The sequence below is a fragment of the Vespa crabro genome, chromosome 15 (genome assembly GCF_910589235.1).
Source record: "Vespa crabro chromosome 15, iyVesCrab1.2, whole genome shotgun sequence".
Classification (NCBI taxonomy): domain Eukaryota; kingdom Metazoa; phylum Arthropoda; class Insecta; order Hymenoptera; family Vespidae; genus Vespa; species Vespa crabro.
In genome coordinates, this window is record NC_060969.1 from 329,526 (window position 1) to 345,502 (window position 15,977).

General features: G+C 32.4%; 2 protein-coding genes across 2 annotated transcripts; both read right to left on the reverse strand.

Moving 5' to 3' along the window:
• Positions 1 to 1,177: 1,177 nt before the first annotated feature.
• LOC124429506 lies at positions 1,178 to 2,163 on the reverse strand. Its single transcript, XM_046974862.1, has 4 exons — positions 1,993 to 2,163; positions 1,619 to 1,809; positions 1,370 to 1,480; positions 1,178 to 1,304 (listed from the first exon to the last, which is right to left on the reverse strand). Exons 1-4 carry the CDS (start codon positions 2,161 to 2,163, stop codon positions 1,178 to 1,180), a joined length of 600 nt encoding a protein of 199 aa, XP_046830818.1.
• Positions 2,164 to 6,120: 3,957 nt separating this feature from the next.
• Positions 6,121 to 15,130, reverse strand: LOC124429562. Its single transcript, XM_046974992.1, has 4 exons — positions 14,960 to 15,130; positions 12,880 to 13,064; positions 8,726 to 8,842; positions 6,121 to 6,229 (listed from the first exon to the last, which is right to left on the reverse strand). Exons 1-4 carry the CDS (start codon positions 15,128 to 15,130, stop codon positions 6,121 to 6,123), a joined length of 582 nt encoding a protein of 193 aa, XP_046830948.1.
• Positions 15,131 to 15,977: the final 847 nt, after the last annotated feature.

A 15,977-nucleotide genomic window follows, 5' to 3' on the forward strand; every position in this document is an offset into this window, starting at 1 on the left:
GTTAATTTCTTAAAACGTATTTGTCATAATTCAAATGTAATTGTAAATGTCTTAGAATAAAATTTTCGGATGATGAACGTGGATAGATAAATACTGAAAAAAAAGACAATGAATCTGAAAACTCTTTACTATGTTGAAAGTATCTAAGAAGACTGGAAGAATATAAAAAAGAACAATGGCCCGGACTTTGGACCGCGATTATAAGCTTCGGAACGGCTCGATCGTCCGTAACAATCGCCTTTTGCATTCTACCGACTCCAAAAGCAGTGAGGCAACCTCTTCATCGATAAACTTTCTTTTGCTTCGGGCTCTCGCGCAAAGTAATATCGGTTGTCACGTTGACGCTTTTCAAAGTTTCCAAGCTAAAGCCGAGAACGAGAGAGAAAAAGAGGCAGAAAATCAGACAGACAGACAGAGAAAGAGAGAGAGAGAGAGAGAGAAGGAGAGAGAGAGATGAGGAATAAACGATAAGTCAATGGCATATAGTTAAAGTATACATATACATATGTATAATCTGTAATAATTAAATGCAGATTGGAAAGACGATGAAAAAAAAAAAATTCAGAAAATCTGCGAATCTTTCGAAATCTTTTAATTAATTAAAATATTCTTTAATATGTAAAAAATTTATTTATTTATTTTCTTTTTTTTTAATACAATAAATAATTTATATACAATTATCACTTCTTAACAATATATTACAAATACGTAACGTTTTAACGAATGTAATATTTATATTATTATTCTTTACAATGATTGGTAAATATTAACTGTCAATGTTTTAAATATTATCTTAAGAAAAAATTGTATTAGTGATAGCGTTAAACTTTCGTCATCCTCTTGATAATTATATCCGTACATCTGCACTCCAAAATGACATATAAGAAGATAACGGTTGCAAGTTCACCGTTTTTCAGGTTTTAGATCATTCGGTTTTTCTAAGTAGAATTCACGAAACACAAAATGTCATGACAGCAAGAGATACACCGCAAGTACTTACTCATAAGTAAGTATCTTTCGCCGTAGCGAAGCATCTTGGAAGATTTTTGTTTTTAATGCTTCAACCAGAAATGCTATTTAATTCGTAATATTTCTCAGATTTAAAGATAAATCGTTTCGAGAATAAAAAATAAATTACGTATAATCGAGAAAAGCATTTTCATTTTTATATCCAATTTCAAGAGTACAAGCTGTATAAAAGTAATTCTATAAAAGAAAACGGGCAAGGATACTCGATGTGACAATCCGTATCTTTTCGATAAGCTATATCGTAACAATCATTTTCTTCTACGTCTTCGGAATTGCTGTAACGAGATTTTCATTAAAAAGAACCGAAAATAAAGGAAACGAAGCCATTTAAAAAGCGTACCTAAGGATTACTTTCAACGCTTTTTCCACCAACGACAAGCCTGGTTGATTCAGAATCGAGGCAGTCTCACAAATAGCTCTAAGAACGCATTGACGGCCAGGGAGATTTTGACTGAAAAGAGTTATTCCTCTTTTCATATGCGAACGCTTTCATCGTTGATTTTTTATGAGTTTCAAACGTTCCGAGGAGATTAAATTAAAGTCGCAGTAAATGAAAATAATAAGTTACAAAGGTCTTTCACGTACGTACCTGTTTAATGCCATTTCGAAATTACTGTAAATCTCTCGTCTGTGACGTCGCTTTATAATCCATGGCTTTCTGTATAAATTCTTTCGAAAATTTTCTTGACTTGGTATTGGCCATATCACATCGAATTCATATATCATGTTCCAATTTGGTGGTTCTTTAACCATAATAGCTTTCAACATAGCCAAGGTCGTCTGTGAATGAAAAAAACAAAAAAAGAAAAAGAAAAATACTCGAGTAAATTCGTTTAAGAAAAGCCAAATGTTTCACTCTACCATGCGAACTCTTTAACCTCTCAATCTATCTAATTAAGATCTACACATTGGCTCAGCTTTAATGTTTTCCACTTTGAACCGATAAATCTCGTAGGAACTCACCACGAAAGCGCTGCCCTTTGGAAAGACAAGAGATCGTCTTCTTCTAACAAAGATCTCTCCTGAACTGTGACCCCTGACACCAAAGTCAGTGTCATTACGATGACACAGAGATACCCCAAGGACAACGTCCGGTAATTCCATCAGTATCAAAACGAGCCATGGTGCCCTCATTTCTTGGTTGAACGATTTCTTCTTTCCTTTCTTTTTTTTTTCTTTTTCGTTTTTCACCACAAAATCTTCTTTTTATTACTTTATTTTGAGCAGACCATTTTCTTATTTGACAAATTTATTTATTTTCTCTATTTCTTTTTCCAATATATTCTCGTACGAGACAAAATGAAAAACTGTTTTTATTTTTTTTTTTCAATGTGTCTAAAACAACATCCTTTATGGTTAACGCCACGAACCAGTCACCATGTAAGGTTCAAAGACTCGAAGAAGTCGAAACGGTGCTTTACTCGCGTCGTCTTTTGCCTCACATGGAGACGTGCCACGTGTGTTTGATGTACGAGTTATCGTTCCGAACTGCTGGAACGATCACTTCGGTTACATTCTTGACTCTTCTTCGACTTGCCCAAGGCGAGAAAGACTTGAAAAATAAGAAAAAATAAACTACGATGTGTCCCCGACTTTTCAAACATACCATGATTGTTCGTTATTTCTTTCTTTTCTTTGCCTTTCGGTTCCATTGTTTCATTTTTTTTTCTTTTTCTTCAATCGAAACTCAACGACTATCTCGATGATCTTCGTACATCATTATAATGATACGTTTTACATATTTCATTCAGGAAAGATTTTATTAAAATATTTTATTATGATAAAAGATTATGTTGTAAAATGAATAATTATTAAAATAAAAAGCCATTAGATCGACCTCGTTGTAAAAGTAAATCGTTAAGTTCATAGGCACGAATATAGTCTTACTTGTAATAAGGTAAACGGATGTTCGGCTTCCTCTTCTTCGCAACATTTATACCAGACACACGCGTGGGAGCTCGCAAAACAGTCTACTTTGAGTTTCGAATTATCGCTAAACGATACACAGAAAATTACAGGGCAACGTTGAAGTCAAGCCCAGCGATTTTACTTCACGACCGTCTTTTTTACTCATAAAAAGCCTTTCCAAGAAGAAAGTAATTGTGCTTGTTTTAATTGCAATCAATTCTAATTAGTTTTAGCATCGTTTTATTGTATACGTAATTATGCGGATGAGTACGTAAGAGTTTCTTTTTATTTCGTCAAGCAAATTAATCGAATTTTCAAGCATTCATTTAACTTCATTTAATTGTTTTCTTAGAATATTAATTATTATATTGAATATATATATTGAATATAATTAATAATATAATTAATAATATAATAATATAATTATTATATTGAATATATATTAGATATATGTTACGTTTTATTATATCTTGTAGCTTTCTTCCTTTCATCCTATCCCCGCATATGCGCTCCCACCATTTCAAATTTGTTCAAATTTCCTTTTCTTTTAACTTTTTTTATTCTTGCTTTAACAAGAAACGCTATAAATAGATATATATATCAACTATAGAGTTTAGAATTCAAAAAATATAATAAACAAGAATATACAAAGAAATACAACGAGTCACATTTAATTTTACATGAAACTTTTTAAAAAGAACTTATTACTTTCGAAAATCAATCTGTCAGTTCGCAACACGTATCATCAGAAAAATACACGTAAAAATCATTCTATTCTTTTTCTTTTCTTCGTATAATCTTGGGAAATCTCAACGAGAAAGCTTTGACTTCGCCATCTTCTCTCATGTATAGACATATTCGTATTTACATCAACAGATAGCATTTAAATCTTTCAAATCTCTAAAAATATATTCAAAGATCAAAACCTACTTCACGTTATCCAATCTTAAAAAGTCCTGCTTTGGATGCACTCTAACCATTTACGTGGCTTCTCTTCCGAAAGGTAATTTTATCCTGGACTACTCTCTTTCTTTTTTCTCTTTTCTTATTCTACTTTTTTCTCCTCCTCCTCATTTTTTCTTTTTTTTTTCGTCGAGTAGACGTGACAAGCCTGCCAGAATCTATTCTCTTGAATGCTGCCAAAAGAACGAACAATTTATTCAACGTTCACTAAGAAATCCGGTTTTACCAAGAAATCATCATGTGTCAAATGAAAAAAAAAATGATTACATATATACTTAATGAAATTAATTCAAAAAATAAAAGAATTGCGAAGGATTTAAAGGAAAAAAAAAAGAAAATTATCTAACTGCTGTTCGTTTAATATTGTTAACAACGAGAATGAACTTTACTTGTTTATCTAGTAGATATTTCCCATACGTAAGGAAAATTTATATCGAGGAAACATCGTACGTTATTTCAACGGAATAGTATTACAATAATAGTTCATACTAGCGGAATAATATATCCTATATCTTCTCCCTTCATGTATGGTCTTCCGGGGTTTGTCATCATGCATGTGTATTTTCACTGGATGCACTTCTCCACACATTCATACTCGCGTATAGATACATGCATTTACGTACGCATGGCGTGTAACCAGGAGCATACGATACATCGACGTAAATATGTTGCTGTAATACTATTCATCTAGGTAGAGGCCATCAACTGTAGGAGAGAGAAGGAGAGAGAGAAAGGGTTTCTACTGCGCATCATTAACGCAAATCGCCCTGTTCTCTTAATTCGTCTTTTATATAATATAACAATTTTTATATAATAGTTTAAAAACTATTTCTATGGGTATTATCTTTTTACTTTAAAATAAACAATACTTATTCAAGCGTATTTTCATATTATCGGACTAATCGTATCGATACTAATTCGTAGAATTCAACACTATCGTCATAATCTGTATTAATAGTAGTATAGGTTTCATCATTGTCATCATGATCATCGTTATTATTATTATTACCATCGTTAATATCATTATCCTAATCATTGCTATGTAAAATTGCAACTTAAATAGGTTCAAGGACGTATCCTTTCCGTCTTTGTATTTACATTTCTTCAGATCCTTTTTATTTCTTCGTTTAAAGATCTTGATAAATGTATCATAATTACTAAGCTTGTAAAAATGCAAAATGTGCAGTAAAACAACATATAGAGAAGACATTATTTACATTTAATTGCTTTATAATATTCCAAAACATCATATTATTTATTTATCATCCATTTAGAACATTGCAATTGAAAATTTTATTTTTTGCTTAATGTCTATGTTTATTTACTTGAAATAAATCGAGTCATTATCTTGAAGTTTAATAACAATAATTGTATTGCGTTTAATTTAATCGAAATTATGAAAATCGATCATTGAAAAAGAATAACATGCATTATTACACGAAGTCATTTATATAGTTTGTACATATACAGATACATACATATATATATATATATATATATATATATATATATATATATAATGTATATTAGCTACTTATTTAGACATTAATTAGTAAAATTTTTACGTCATACTATCAAGCCATTTTTTTAAGAACGACATTATCATGTGAATTTACGATAAATGTATCGGTAAAATATCATACGAAATATCATATATAGAGCATATGTAGTGTTGGGATACATAACGTGAAGATACTAGAGCACTCAGACGATATGCAATAAAAAGTGCATTAAACTCTGACAGCATGAATGTTTATTATATAGTTCAACGAGGACGTAGAAGTGGATGTACTAGTTCTATGTGTCTACTATCCCTAATACTATATACCCGTATTATAAAAGTAAAAAGAAACATAAGAATGAATAAATAAAATGTTACTATTCTTCTTTGATCTTTTGACAACCTATTAAATATCGTATTAAATGGTATATAAATATTTGTTAAGTTAAATTGATTAATATAACGACGAATAATTTAATTGATCTAGATTTATTACGTTAATTTCGTTAATGAGCTGCCAAGTTTTGATGAAGTATGATAGGATGGAAGATGTGGTATGTACTTGGCCACAGAAATGCAGCATTAACTAAAGCGGTTTCCGAGCTTCTCTAGAGGAAGTCTAACATAGTTGATGCCTGAGTACTCATAAAGGCGATTTTCCGGAAGAAAAATTTATCGATGTATGAGTAAATTAAGGAAGAAGATTCATCCGTGTTGTTTCAAAAAACGTCTGGACATTTTGCTATATATTCGTTGCAATTTTCTTTCTTCCAATGGGCTTCCTCGTATTCTGTCATTGGATCAAGCTCGTAGAAACCATCGGGTAATCTATAATTTAAATAATTTATCATTTTTCATCGTATAAACATTGTTAAATGTCTTAATAAACGTTATAAACGTTACAATTAATTAATGAAATTATTTAATGAATAAGATCGTGCAATTACTTACTGCAATTCTGAATTGAATTATATTATATAATTAAAATAGAAATTTCAAATCGTTAGAACCAAACGCTTAATGATTAGCTAGTTACTTGACTAGCCATTGATTTTCTTATCTACCGTTCGATATGCTTTTCTTGTTAATGACCTATCCCATTGGACGATGCTAATCTTAGCCGTTCTAAACTTCAACATTGTCCTATGAACTATAATAGATCACGAAAAGTTCGAGTTTAGGGTTAATAGAAGGATCGTTTGCTCGCCTAACTCGCAAGAATTCAAAGATATCGATCGGTATGTTGCTTGCTCAAGAAGATATAACGAAGATGTATTCTGTTATACAAATGCATGATATGTATTATAATTTATAATCAATATTTAAATTATATTAACTCCCTTGAGATCATATTTTCTTTGTATATGAATACAGTACTTATTTACATATTTTTCATACATACATAATATATATCTTTTACGTTACTTATTTATATACACATACATATTTTTTATTGAATGATGCTAAACGTATATTACTGAACAAACTCATGAAAATTAAACAGATATTATTTTATTATCGTTTATATATTCAAAAATAATATTTTTTTTTAATTAAAAAAAATGATAATTCATTATGTTTATTTCTCTCTCTCTCTCTCTCTCTTTCTTTCTCTCTCTTATTATTATATTACTGCAAAAATTTGAAAGATACTAAAGAAAATAATGAGAATAAATTTAACAAAAATAAAAAAAAGAAGAAAAAAAGAATTACGAGAAATAATAAATTATTGTATTAACAAAATATTTCTGTAATACTTGTCATGAATATATATATGAAGCTCGACAGACGAAAAATAAATTGACTACGTAAAATGACTACGTAGGAACGTTTTCTTCTGGGAAATCCAGAACGAAGTAGAACGTAAAGGCAACGTAAATACAAGCCAAGATTCTTGTCTACTTTGTAAAAGGAAGCACATTGGTGCTTGTCAGGATCGAAATTGGTTCAACGTGTTTAACACTTGAGATTCATCGTTTAAAGGAACGAATTACTTTGGTACGGGAATTATACTACAAACTTCGATAAGGGGTTTCTATTGAAAACGAGTCGAGCAATCTCTCGTTAATCGATTCTGGAATCTCTTCCAATAGACAAGAATAACTATCTATGTATTTGAAAGCGTTAAGCCTATTCCAATATAGTTTTTTAGTAAAATAAAAAACAAATCAGTAGAATTTCAAATATAAGAGCAAAGTAAATTCTGTTGGATATAAAAACGGTCACTTGTGAAGTTACTCGAACAAAATTTGATAGAACGACTGTTTATTCTTAAACGTAACATCGAATGGACCAGAATTGTATTCGAACGATCGGATTTTGTGTCCTTGTAAACTTTTCAGAGATCAACTTCTACACACAACTTCCTGCTTCTAACATTTATCGATACTTCCTCGTAGAATTTAATTTCTCTTTCTTTCTTTCTTTCTCTCTTTCTTTAAAGATCAGCATCGAAGAAGTTGGCTTTCAAAGCAACGTCAAAAGTTACCAAGGGAAATTCTTTGGCCCTAGTGAAAATGTTTCGAACAACGTTTCGAAGACGAAAACTTTTCAGTTGGTGCTTGTCAAAGAAGAAAGAAACGAGAAAAGTGATAGGAACGTTAAAAGTGCTACGTCATCTTCTCGATCTTATGAATAATATTAACATTTTGTTAAAATAAAATAGTGAAGATAACCTCTCCTTTGACTTTTTAACCCTTTTTCTTTTAAGTCGAAGATTTTCTCAAATTTTCTATGCCCTCGAGCTTCCTAATAGCCTTTTTGCTGTGGTTAACGTTTATCTATATCCTATTCATCACTATACGCGTCCTTTGAAATCTTTCAGAAAAGATAATTTGTAATTTATATTCTTGAAATATATGTATAGGATAGATATTTAAATGAATGTATGCGCATATATACATAAGTGTCACGTTGCTCGCATATTTTTAATAAAATGTATGAATTTTTTATTTTTTTTATTTTTTTTTATTTGTAAGGATCTTGCTTCCAATTTATTAGATAAAACGTTTTTAAAAGTTTCGATTGGTACGTTTTAATGCGTTACATTGACTTTAACTAAAATCTTAATATACATAAGTAAAGTACACACATTAAGATAAATACAATTTTTTACGTTTATATAGTATTACCTGCAAATTGTAAAAAAAAAAAGAAAAATAACAAACTACGATAATTTTTATCATTTTGACGTCGACCAGGTATTTATAAAACGTTATTAACGATTTTACAGATCGACACTCGAGATTTTATAGATCAATGATTTTTACAGATTTTATAGATCGTGATAAAATTATTTTCATTCGTTTAATCGCGAATACTTACGTGAAAATTGTATGTAGGATTTCTTCAAGGAAGGTACCTTTGCCAATCATCTCTCTATCCCTTTTAGAAGCCTTGCAAATAGCTTTGAGAACGCAAGCCTTGCCATCTTTACCCTGACTAAAGCCAAACAAATAAATATTATTCGTGAAAATATTATCTACACATGTATAAATAAAGTTATTTCATGCGCCTATTAACAAAAATGGGTACCACGAAATTTACTATTTATCCTCATAATATTCAGATTTTAATACAAACAAATTTTTCGATAAACTTCGTTGTCTTCGTCTGACGTAAGAGAAAAGAAGAAAATCAAATAAGATTGCTTATATTCCCGAAGATATTAAGGACGAGGGGAACTCGCTTCTCGTTAACCCTGAAAGGAAGGAAGGAAGGAAGGAAGGAAGGAAGGAAGGAAGGAAGGAAGGAAGGAAAGGAGAGAAGTCACACGACGTGACTTGCGATACACGTTAAATAGTGCACGTACACACATAGAGTGAGTCTGTGTATGAAAGAAAGAGACAGAGGCAGACACAGAGAGAAAGAGAGAGAGAGAGAGAGAGAGAGAGAGAGAGAAAGAGGATACGACGGTGTCGTTTGTAACTATCATCCTCGTTATCGGCCGTCAGTTTCGCCAAGAGTCTACGGTCTATTCATTAACTTGGCGATAATGCCGGCTAGAACGTTGATATCAGGACTCTCTCTCTTCCTCTCTCTCTCTCTCTCTCTCTCTCTCTCTCTCTCTCTCTCTCTCTCATAGTAGTGTCACTGCTACAGAATATTCCCTTAGCCTTCTAAAGGGCCTTGCAACGTGCTATTCAAACAACTCAGAATTCCAACGATCCCCAAAGCAATAGCCGGCTGTTAGTATCGTAACATATAACAATATAATATTATATCATCTATCTCGATATATACAATATTATTATAAAACTGAAAGTAAAGCTTGTCTTAATAAATAATATCCAAAGTAGTTGTCAAATCGATTTCTTTAAATAATAGTTGAATCATCAGAAAATAAGATTTAACACAAAAGATATGTACTGTATAGATGAATGAAAATAATCAAGGATGTAGATTTTACTATATCCATGATTTTCTCGTGAAACAATATTCTTGAAAAAAAAAAAATGAGAAAAAGATAAAATCGAGTGTTCTTTAATAAAAAAAAAAAAAAAATGATAATAATTCATATTCACAAATTTTTCTTTAATAAATAATATAAACGAATTCCCTGTATAATGATGACTTATGTAAATATTTATTTACCTATCTCTCTTTGTTCTTTATCTCTCTTTACAATATTGTATTATTTTATTTTTTCTTTCAAAAGAAAGATGATTTGTTTCATGACATGAAAGAGGATACATGGTCTAAAGAGAAAGTAAAGAGAAAGTAAGAGAGGGGAAGAAAGAGATAGAGAGAAAAAGAGAGAGAAAGAGAGGAATGAACGATCCTTTTGCGACCTCTTAATCCCATACACGTACCAATTCTTAGCTTTAGCAAATGCTTCTTTATAAAGGGCACTCGAGCGCATTAATTGATCGGTACGAGCATTCGAATAATGCCTTCTCCTGACTATTGTCGAGGGTTCTTTTCTTCCCATCTTACTGCTCTCCCTTCTCATCTATAACCTTTTTGGACCTTTACTCTTCTTTTTCTATACCTTCGAGAATTCGTTCCACATATCTCTCTCTCTCTCTATATATATATATATGTATATATAGAAAAGAGAAAGCTAAAAAAAGAGAAAGAAAGCTAAAATTTTCGTCAAGTGCGCCAAAATCGCTCTCATGAGCTTTCTATCCCCCCCTTTCTCTCTCACTCTTTCTCTCTTTTTCTCTTTATCCATGCAAGCAGGTACCTGATAGTTCACTCTTACCGAAGTATCGTTGTTCAAGATGGAAGGGTACAATGGCTTCGAGCAGTCGACCTTTTGCTTTTCGACTCACCTCTTGTCATTTTCTTCTCGTCATGAAAGCTAAGCAAAAGAAGAAGAAAAAGAAATTGTGGAGGAATAAGAAGAAGAGGAAGAAGAAGAGGAAGAAGACACTTTTCGAAGCTTGGCAAATGGTAACGTTGAGCTGACGAAAAAAGTAAAGTAAAAAAAGGAAAGAAAAAAGACTAAGTATCACGTATACCAAACATGGTTCTTTTTTTTATGTCATCAGGAGAGGAAAAAAAATGAGTAAGGTCGTTGTACGGTCGTCATCTTGTTGTTTTTATTCTCTTTACTACTTATATTACTCGAATAGTAAGAATAGGAAAGAAAAGTGATTCACGCGTTCGACGCTCGTTATCCTACGACGAAGATGAAGAAGAGAAAAAGGAAAAGGAAGAAGAAGAAGAAGAAGAAGGAGAAAACGAAACCTTTCGAAGATTCGTGGCGTCGGAATCGTGATGCATTGAACTGACGAAAGATGAAAAAAAAAAGATAAAAAGAAAGAAGAAAAAGGACAAAAAACATCTCACGTACGGAAAAAAAAATTGCTTTTTTCGTGTCTCCCCAGGAGAGAAAAAATTAATGTGATCGTAGCGTATGTCGTTGCCTTGTTGTGTCGTCGTTGTTCTTTTTCCTTTTCTCTGTTTTCTCTTTTCTTTTTTTTTTTTCTTCTTTTCTTTTCACGACTTATATTACACTGAAAGCGAGTGTAAAGGATGAAGGAAAGGAAAGAGATTCACGCGTTCGACACTCGTTATCGTACGGCCTCTTTGAAATGAGCGAAGCGACTTGTGTTGGTTTTTTTTTTTTCGTATTTTTTTCGTTTTTCCTTTTATTATTTTTCTTTTTTAAACGACCATCTTAAGATTCCAACTTCGTCGCTGAATCTCTCATTAAAAGGCTTCGGATACTCGGATGCCTTTAGCATCGATATCATGGAGATTATTTTCTTTTTGTCGCTCATTGCTTTCTCTGCTTTTTGCCGAATTTATCGAAAAATAAGACAGACAGACAGAGAGAGAGAGAGAGAGAGAGAGAGACAGAGAGAGAGAGAGAGAGAGAGAGAGAGAGATTAAAAAGGAAAGAGACCGATAATTGTTTCAATACAAGGAAACCCTAGCTTAATTAAATAAAATCGATTGTACGATAACGATAAGAAAGAACAATTTTTATAAAAAAAAAAAAAAAAAAAGCAACAAAAAGAAAAATATTTACTTAACGACTCGCTATTTTTATCTTATTTTTCGCTTTGTTTTGCATTTTTAAATTATTTGTAAAAACAATTGATCGATTTTTCGTAAAAAGAAACTTCACATTCATTTTTCGTTTAATTCGCGAAGTTCCACCCATCCTAGGTGCCGTCTAATCCAACGGATTTACAAATGTAATTCCGTGAAACGTTTGCACCTCGTAATATGTATTACGCGGTAATTACAGTTACCTTGTCGTTATTTTCCATGCATACGAGCACTCGTATGCTAGGCATATTACGGAAAGGCAAGCCACTTTTTATCGTGGTTTTTTTCGTTAAATTGCACACATACATACAAACATATATACGTATTAGTACATATCTATATAGAACATGCAATGCAAATAAGAGGAAAGCGTCGGGGCATTATGACAGAACTTCTCGAAGTACGAATAAAAATAATTATATATGATCTTTCTCTCTTTCTCTCACTCTCTCTCTCTCTCTCTCTCTCTCTCTCTCTCTCTCTCTCTCTCTCTCTCTCTCTTGAATAATCAGAGAATAGGTAATACCAGAAAAAATATGTCGAGTAACTTTTTATAAAATCGAGTTAACCAACCTTTAACGTGCATTATCATTGACAATTGTCAGAATTCATAATAATCGTAATATTGATTTTAAACGGAGTTCAATATTCGATAGATGTAATTTGCTTCCCGCGATGATAAGATACTTAAAAAGAAAGAAAAAAAACGATATAATTAAAAAGAGAGAGAGAGAGAGAGAGAAATATATAGCTTCCAATAAATTGTCCAATAATGTGGACAGTGCCAATGACACGCAGGTATCGAATAGACACGCGCATCACCCACCCCCTCTTTCTCTTCTTTTCTCACTCTCTTTCTCTCTCTCTCTCTCTCTCTCTCTCTCTCTTTCTCTCTCTCTCTCTCTCTCTGTCACTCTCTCTCTTCCTCTCTTTGTCGCCTTTCCTCTTTCCCTCGCTCTGTGCATGTCACTCACGTTTTCAGCATTAGTTCCACTTTGCGGTACAACTCCCTTCTGCTTCGACGATGATAAACCTCGGCTGGCTTCCTGTACAATACGGTATTTCTATGAGGAAGCTCCCATGCCAGTCCGGCCGTAACACCAACGGTAAACATTCCTTGAGGCTTCGAGTACGTGCTGATGGTCATGCAGTATACCAACTGTATATATGTATGTGGATATGAAATACCAAAAAGAGAAAAGAAAAGAGAATGTTATACTAAATCGATTAGTCAAATGGAGTTATTACAAAGAAAGTTTTTCTATGTAAATATCTAACGAAATTAGATTTCTATCTGTTGTTTTTCTTTGTTAAGACAGTTTTTATTTCCATAAGAAATGTTTTCCATTTTTTCAAAGATAGAAAGAAAGGGAGAGAGAGAGAGAGAGAGGGAAAGGGAGAGGGAGAAAGAGAGAGAGAGAGAGAGAAAGAGAGAGAGAGAGAAAGAGAGAGATATCCATTCCGATTGCATTGTTTTCAAAAAACAATCTTACCTATATTGTAGCCCGAGTCACGAAGTTATTTACCGACGTTCGAATCGATTGCTTGTCTTACGCGCGAAGTTTACTCGATCATCGAATCGCTTGAAATATTGAAACGAGATAGCTCCGAGGGGAAAGTCTTTTCTCCATTCGATGGTTCTTTTTCTCTTTCTCTCTTTCTCTCTCTCTCTCTCTCTCTCTTTCTCTTTCTTTCTATCTATTTATCTATCTACGTGTCTCTGGTTCTCCCTCTCTCTCTCTCTTTCTCTTTTCTCTCTTTTTGAATCGATTCCACGAATGAGAGCGATTTATTCTTTATGTAAGCATACGTCTTCTTTCGAAATTCGACCGGCATGTAATGACTCCCATTTTATCATCGTTTTACCGATCCAACTGGTTGATCACTATGATTTCAAAGTCAAAAAGTCTATACTTACATCGATGCAACTTTAGACGTTTACGAATACGATCATTGATTTTAGGAATAACCTGTTAAACCTATGTAAATATATAAGAAGGTAATGATCGAGTAAGAAATGTTAGATCTGTTAGAAAGTTTTGTTCGCGTTTAACGAGCAATTATTTTTTAAAGGAAACAATTAGTTTTTATATAAAACATACGGAATAATAATATACAGCGATAATTAAACTAAGTACTTGGATCAACTGTAACGGATTTTGATAATTGATATTAAAAAATTAAGATGTATAAATATTAAATATCCAAGATTTTTATTTTTATTTTTCGATATAAACCGATATTGAAGCGCGAGGATTACATATAGTTTATAAAATAAAAATGTTAGTGATGAAGGAAGATTAAAAGTAGTTTTTCGTAAATTTTCCTTTTCTATCATAAACCGTGAGATATAGTATGTAAGATCGACTAGTGTCGACAATGACGTAAAAGAACGATAATAAGCAAAAAGTTGTTAATTTTTATCGTTTAATAACCATCCATGCTTAACTTCGTCCATCGTAACGATTAGTTATCCGTATTCGCCACGGCAAAATTAGTTAATCAAAAGCGACTTTCGAAAATGTCCTATTATTAAAGTTCCCTGTGATAGGTGAACTTGTGAAAAAGTTTCCTATCATCCCTGTGCTTCGTACTACTTTCCTTTAACGAACAAGCGGTATTATACTTTTTTTTTTAAGTCGTTAACACGGAGAATTCGATAAAATACGCTCGAATCCTTTTTCATGTGAATCATCTGTGTGTTTTTATCTTTTATTTTCACTTTCTCTTTTTTCTCCTTTTCTTTTTTCTTTTTTTTTTCTTCTTTTTTTTGTTGTCGATTAACTCGTCGATGGACGAGTTCGAATCTTTTTTTTTATCCTATTCCCTTTTACTCCAATCCAAACACAACACATACGTATTTTCGAGTCTTTTGCCGTCAACCAAAAAAAGAAGGAAAAAAAAAGAAAAAAAAAGAAAAAAAGAAACGAAAAAGAAAAAATGATAATATCAGGTATAAATCTCGGTCGATTTTTTAGTTTGTAACGTTACGAGTTATCGGCGAAACAACGAGCCACGTTCGAGGCAATAAATTCAATCTGGTTGGCATCTCACCTGAACGTTACTTCCCTGTGGAAATATCAGATACCTCGCGTTCTCATCATCCTTTGCCCTTTTACCTCTCGTACACGTGTCGTTCGAAAGACACTGAGAAATCTCATCAATGAGACGATGAAACAACACGAAAAGCAGCAGGAAACGACGTAGGAGAACTCGACGCGGCATCTTCGATGCAGTTCGGTCGAAACAAAACGAAGGCTCAAAGATACGATTCGCTTTGTACTTCCGTTCGATTCCGTTCGAGCAACCATGCTAACTACTCTCTTCTCTCTCTCTTTCTCTCTCTTTCTTTTGGCCTAACGGTACACGGACAGATGGATAATACTGCTGTCATTTTCACGCCAAATAATTCTATACAATGGAGGTTGTAACGTGAAAAGAAAAACATTCGGTTGATATAAAGACTGTTCGATGTTTCGACTGTACAAAATCACCAAACCGTAATGCTTTACTCATTTCGCACGTATTTCTACTATGTGGGAATGATCTCTCAACGAAAAAGAGATAGAGAGAAAGAGAGAAAGAAAGAGAAAGAGAGAGATATAAATAGAGAGAAAGAGAGAGAGAGAGAGAGAGAGAGAGAGAGAGAGAGGGAGTGATAAATGGAGAGAAAGACAGAAAAAGAGAGAGAGAAATTTTTTTTATATTTTGCGATATAAAAAAATTTTCCATTAATAACAGAAAAGTTTGAGAGAAGGTAAAAGTTAATTACTTTTGAACATTTAAATCGAAGATAATCGAATTAATTTTAACGAACTATTGCAGACAATGGTAAGCAGAAGTAAATAATTTTATTTGAAAATACATGGGAAAAATATATTTGTCGATAAATTAATTAGTGCATCGTTTTCGTACGATTTCAATTCGAATAAATTCGGGAAGGATAAAAAAAGTAAAAAAAAAAAAAAAAAAAAAAAGAAAGAAAGAAAAAAGGAACAGAAAGAAAAAAAAAGAAAGAAGAGAAAGGAATGGCGAAACGTAGGTGAATACACGTTTCCAATATTTACCGAAA